Source organism: Echinops telfairi, unplaced genomic scaffold, assembly GCF_000313985.2.
Source record: "Echinops telfairi isolate 266 unplaced genomic scaffold, ASM31398v2 ScPeMD7_7467;HRSCAF=8505_1, whole genome shotgun sequence".
NCBI classification, from domain to species: Eukaryota; Metazoa; Chordata; class Mammalia; order Afrosoricida; family Tenrecidae; genus Echinops; species Echinops telfairi.
The window spans coordinates 8,969,026-8,975,671 of record NW_022111368.1 but is presented as its reverse complement, the minus strand read 5'-3'; the positions used below and the strand labels follow the sequence as shown (position 1 = coordinate 8,975,671).

Below are 6,646 nucleotides of genomic sequence, written 5' to 3'. Positions count from 1 at the left end.
GGGCAATGAATGTACAAATGTGCTTTACACAATTGATGTATGTATGGATTGTGATAAGAGTTGTATGAGCCCCTAATAAAATTATTTAAAAAATGCTAAAAAAAAAAAAAAGTTTAAAAAAATGTGTCAACTTGGCTGGGTCATGATTCTCATTAGTTTGACAGTTAAGTAATTTGACAGGTAATCATATAGTCACCCATCAGTCTTACACAATGCCAATTTTATTTCATTAACCTGTTCTTTAGAACCTAATTATGTAGTCAGAAATTTCTGAGAGTAAGGGAATGAAAATGAGGTTACATCTGTAGAAGCAAGGCTTTTAAGTAATCATAGTGGAAAGTTAGAGACAGTGTTAACCCCAAAACATTATTTTTTAAAAACCTATAAAACGTCTTAGAATTGATGATCCGCTATAATTCTAGGGCTGCATTTTTTTCCTTTCGCGGTACAAAAAATAATGGTTTGTCTTGAAATTAATGACATCCAAGATTTAATAAAATATGGTCAGAGTACTGAGGAATTTGGTTTTATTAAATCTACATATACCGTTAGAAGTGCTCCAGATGACTTTTAAAATACTAATGAATGAATCATTTATAGAAATGTGAAAGACCTAAATAGACCTAACACAGCCTGCTTGCTTAAAAAAAAAAAATCTCTTACACATCACTATGCTTTTATTACAGGCTCTAACACCACTAGGATGATGTTCAAACTATAAACTCCTGGATCATACCCACAGATTATTTGCATAATTAATGCCTGGTGGCACCCAGGGAGCCACACTTCAATCAGCATCCCTGGAGGTTCGGCTGATAACTGTGAAGTAATTTAGTGTTTCAGGAAAATAATCATTACAGGACTAAAGATAAATGAGCCCAGAAATAGGAGCCACAGATATAAAGACAGAAACGGGTAAGTATATATTGCCATAATAATCTATTCTCCCAATGACATTTTCATTTTGGAGTGAATGTCATCCATTTGAATGATCAGAAATGAAGAAACTGTTTCAGAAGGCATTTAACTTGCTTCTTTTCTGAGAAACTGAACCTGTTGAACTGCCATGAATACCGTCTAAGAATTTGGCAAATTCTATCAAAATTAAAAATGCACAGAACACTCGTAGGCATCAATCCTATAGCTATACTCACAAAAATTACACATTTGTAAATATAATGATACTCACTGATTTCTACAATAGGAATTCTTCCCTCCCAAATATGAATAAAAACAAAAGCCACTGTTGAGTTGATTCTGGTTCATAGGAACCCTATAGGACAGAGTATGGAGGGTCTCATAAGATTTTTCAGGAGGTATTCTTTCAATAACAGACTGCTACGTCTTCCACCTGCAGAACTGCCTAACGTTCCTTCCCATTAGCAGCTGAGTGCTTAACTGCTGGGCCACCAGGACTCTTTTATATTTGTAAATAGGTGACCAAAATAAACTGTAATACATCAACTCATGAGATATTATGTGGCCATCCAAAACAATGAACTCTATGTACCTACGTGGAACTATATCTTGGATAATAAACAAATGGCAAATTAAGAGAACGCAATCAGTGTGATTTCACTATGGGAAAATAATCATACACATCAGGTATTTTCATTTGTCTTTAAAAAGAATATATAATACATAAAACATTGGTTACTTTTGTGGAAAAAGAAGGCATCATGTGAAGGAGATAATGGATTTTTTTTTTTTTTGCATTATAATCTTAAGTTTTGCTGGCATTTTTCGCATCCAAACCAAATCCAGTTATCAAATCAATTCCAGTTCATAATGACCCTATACAGGGTTTCTAAGATTATATATTCTAGCAAGGGCAAGACTTAAATTTTTCTCCCACAGAATTGCTTGTGGGTTTGAACTATCAATTTTGTATAATTAGCAGTCAAGTATTATTATTTTTATAAAAAAGCTAGCAAGAAAAACATAAACGCCTAAACCCTCCATATCATCTAAACAAGCTAGATGAGGCATCGAAGGTGCACACGAGGAGCCCTGCAGGCACCGTGGGGTAACTGCTGGCACCCCAAGGCAGGAGACACATGAGGCTGGTCTGCTCCTGTGACCATTCAAAGCCGGTGGCAACCACCGCTGGGGCTGCCGAGTCGGAACTGCCTTGAGGGGGGTTGGGTTTTGGTTGGCCACGGATACACAACAGCCCTGGTGTACAGTGGGTTAAGCACTGGGGTGCCAACCACGCGGTCAGCGTTTAGAACCCGCCAGCTGGTTCCTGGAGAAAGATGAGGCAATCTCCTGCGCAAACACTACAGCCGCAGACACCCTGGGTAGCAGCCGCTCTACTACTTCCTACAGCGTCTCCATGCGTCAGAACCAATCAGACGGCAGTATGCACGATACACGGTATTTACAACACAAAGGAACTCAACTGATTTATGAAGGTCTACTTATTTTAGTCTTAAGAGACAAGCAAATTACTTTTCTCCCCAAATTGTCTTTTGAGAATTCCCATACAGAATCCTATAGGTATCTTAAAAACGAGTTCATTTATCTGATTCTGCAAAACGGATACTTGAGCTTCTTCTACCGTGTGTCCTTTTTCTAACTACGGTAAATGAAGTCGAGATCGTTCCTAACAGTGTAAACGTTTTCACTCCAGTGTCCTTTCCTACAAAACCGTTTTCCTTTCTGATCTTCACATACTCCCAGAGTCTAGACTTTAAAAACAAATGTTATATTTTCCCACATCAAAAATGTTCACCAGAATTTTTAAATCTCAAAAAATAATCAAAATAAAACATAAAGCTACCATAAGATAGTATCACAAGCACATCATAGAGGATAAAGTGGCATATTTTGTAATATAAGAAAAAAATCAGTTTAATAATTACAATAGTGTAGCATAAACATTGTCGTCGTCAACACCAGGATGGATACTCTAGATTTTCTAAAGGAATGACTGGCATTAAGAATGTCTACCCAAACCAAGGCAGCTGTTTCTATCAAGGACGGCATGATGCGTGGAAACAGGCGCACCCACCAGGGAGTACAATAAAACGAATTTCAGATGCTACATTTCAACATAGTTTAGAACTGAAAGTGCTTCACATCTATAGGCTAAGAAATGGCTTCATCTCCTCATCCACGAAAGGTGAGAGCAAAGAAGTAACCCATTAAAAGGTTAAATGGACAGTGCCCCTTTAGAATGTTTATATCAAAGCCCCAGCCCCTTAGAAGGTCACACTGTGAAATGTAGACAGTCTATATACAATGGGGTGCGTTTTTAGAAAGAACTGCTCTAAGATGCATTTTCTCTACTCCCTAAAAAGCCTAATAAAATCTGGGAATCGCAGAAAGAAAAGGCCATGAAGTAACACAGGAATCTCAATGTGTATCCCCTAAGCAGAGGAGGGACATGAAAATGCGTGTATTCTCATTAAGTGTGTCAATCTAATAATTAAGGCATGTTCTGTAAGGGATTCATCCTGGGGTGTGCTGATAGCAACATAACTGCTCAGAGAAGACAGATACGAAATCTTTCAGCAGAGCCACAAAACAACATCACCTTTTACAAAGTGACAGAGATCAGATGATGAAAGTTCTTCCTGAGTTAAAATTTGCTCATGACAGCAAACTTCAATACCCTGTCATTTAATTGTTTTCCACTGCAATGTCTTATGCATAACCATCTACTTGTAAAAAATGCAGATTAAAAAAATAATAACGAGAGAGAAATTCAACTTTGTCTAGTCTTGGCAGGAATCAATCAAATGCTCAGTACAGGAAGTTGGCGATTCTGACTAAAGAGCAAACCGTGTAGTGGTTTTGAAAGCCTATCAGGTGGATGGCCGTCCCACGGGGAAACCCTGTGCACTGTGTCTAAGCATGGGGAGGACAAGGTGGTCGGGGAGGCAACTGCCCAGCAGGGTTTAAAGATCAGGACCCAGGATGGAAATGAAGGCAAGAGGTGAGAGAGGATTGATCACCAACCACAAAACAAATGACTTTCAAAGTTGCTCTGGTCTGAAGGCATCAACAGCAAAGGATTTGGTGAATTTACTAATTAATCACAAAAGTCATACGTGATGCCCAGCATGTTTTCTAGTGCACATCGGGTTTCCAAGACGAGACACCTGCTTTGTGATAGGGCTCCTCTCACTTAAAAACAGACTTGTTCAGAAGGGGGGGGCGGGGAGGGGGGAACCTGTATGACACAGGAAACAGTTCCAATGGTCACAGTGACCCTTTTCCTCAACAGAAAGAAGAGGGTTTCTGCTCCTCGGGGTCTGCCAGAGAGGCTCGCCGTGCGTGGAGGACGAGCCTGCCCTGCATCTCCTCTGCTACTTTTACACAGTGGGAAGAAAGGTTTCCACACTCAAGCTTGTATTACTTATATTAAATGAAAAAGAAATGCATTGCTTTAGTCTCACTGAAAGGGGGAACACTTTATTTTTCCCAGCGAGCACTGCAGTAAGCCTTGCTGAACCCTGATGGTAAACAGATCTCAGAGTTTAAATTGGCCTGACAAAGAAGCCCTATCCATCCATGTTAGCTCACAGTATTGCCTCCATTCGTTTTCACTGGCTGCAGGGGTATATGATAGAGAATACATCTTATTTACAGGTTCTAGTTAAGATTTCTCTTTTGTGGGAAGGACAAACCAGTGCACTTTGTCAAATTTTTAAACCAGCCTATATATAAAAGTTTGTGTGCTCTCCCAAAATGCAGTGCTTAGCTCTGATACCACAGCATGGAGACAAAGCAGACAAGAGCATTCGTCTGACTTGGACACACTGGTGGTATAGGCCATTTCCTCCAGTAAACGCCGGAGTGCCAAGCTCATTTATTCAGGCAAAGGGTACTGCACTCAGAACTAATGCATGTTTGTGATTGTAACACTGTTTTAAGAGAAGACTTTCGGATGGTATTCACGCCTCTGTACAAATAAGGTTCAATTATTGAAGTATACTGAAATGGGAAGTATTGGTATAGCACTCCGGAGACTATGATGGTGTAGAACAAATCCATCATCTACCGAAAGCAGCTAGGAATTTTCCCGGCTTCTACTTTCAGGAGAGTAAATGTGAGGTTAACTTCTAACTCACAGGACCAGAGAGATCAGCAGAAAGGAAGCTCTAGCATGAGGATTAGCCCACAGATAGCAACCATGGATAAGCATTCAGAATAGAATATTTACAAGACACACATATATATATATACTATTTATATATCTTCAGTTAAAAGTTTGAAAAACACGGTTTTTTTAGTCGGTCACTGCACTTATTGCAAAATGAGGTAATTTAGATGTTAACAGAGTAAAATTAATGCAGCTCAGAATCCTCAGTCTCTATACCTCAAGCTTGGATTCTTCGGTAATGGTTTGATCTGATCATTTTTATTCACATCATAAACGGCATCTTTTCTATACATAGAAAGCAAGATAACGCTTCTGTCCGGTACAGCCGCACTTGCAGTCACTACATGGAACACTGACTTGGGTGAGAAAGCTTCCCGGCTTGGTCTTGATAGAGAAAAGCCAGGACGAGCTCTATAGGTTGGTCTCATCCCAAGCAGGGTCATTCATGGTCTTTAAAACATTCCTCACAAGCTTTTCTAAGTCTTTCCGGGCTCTCTGTTCTTCCTCCAAAGATTTCTTCATCTTTTTGTTATCCTGTAAATTAAGCAGAATCTACATATTAATTATCTTTGGCAGTGAAGACAACTTCCATAACCTCAAATACGGAAGGAAACCTGGTGTGACGTGATGTTATAGATATAATCGATAGGTAAAAAGAATTCACTTTATCACCTGGTTCTGCAAAGTCTAAGCATCTACTAGCAGTTTCCATGTTTTTTAAGGTAGTTTCTACTGAGTGACAAAATAAATCAAAGATGAACAAGCAGTGCTAGTGACTATTACTACTTTAAATTCACAAACACTGAATGAAAAAACAAGTATTACATATAAATCACTGAAAAACTTTTTAAAATTTTTTAAAAATTATATCCAGTATCATATTTTCACATAACAATTGAATGAATAAAGGAATGGATGTATAAACTCCTGCTTAATAATAGCTATGCAATCTAGTGGGTTAAACATTGAGCTACTAACCACAAGGTGAGTAGTTCAAATCCACAAGTCACCCTACAAAAGAAAGATGAGGCTCTGTACACCTGTAAAAATGTTTAAGGTCTTGGAAACCAAAAGGAGCAGTTCTCCTGTCCTATAGGGTCACTCTGAGTCAGACTCGATGGCAGTGGTTTTCTGTTTGTTTGTTTAGTTTGTTTAATGAGCTTGTTTCTCACCGAGAGAACTCTGTCAAAGGTCAAGAAAGTTGGTCACCATTCACCACTAAAACAAAAATGTTTTCTACCTTTCTGAGTAAGACATTAAAGATAGACACCAGGGAGCCACAACTCAACACATTTATGCTACTACATTTGAAGAAAGCTAAGCCCCAGTCCTCTCAGGATAAAAGTCCTGCTATGGAATTTAAGCGAGCATGACACATTTTGCACTGTGCTTACTAACGTCTGCAAAACGTGAAGCAAACTGCGCACACTGCTTATAAAAGCAGGGCAAATTAGAGACTACAGCGCTCAATACAAATGAGATTTTGGCTAAGAAAGAGAGTGCAAAATGTAAGCTCGACTATATACAACAAGCTAC

The 6,646-nt window shown here is 38.9% G+C and overlaps 1 protein-coding gene across 3 annotated transcripts in view; it reads right to left on the bottom strand.

The window, feature by feature from the left end:
* Nucleotides 1–499: 499 nt before the first annotated feature.
* The window catches only part of ARHGEF7 (Rho guanine nucleotide exchange factor 7), a 106,091-nt gene continuing 99,944 nt past the window's right edge, over nucleotides 500–6,646 (bottom strand). For 2 of the 3 annotated variants that reach the window (XM_004704306.3, XM_045283932.1), the window contains one exon: nucleotides 500–5,644. In XM_004704306.3, coding sequence (XP_004704363.2) covers nucleotides 5,522–5,644 — 123 coding nt within the window. In that variant the 3' untranslated portion in view covers nucleotides 500–5,521. The remainder of the gene's footprint in view (nucleotides 5,645–6,646) is intronic. The other variant, XR_006679461.1, reaches the window with a different exon arrangement.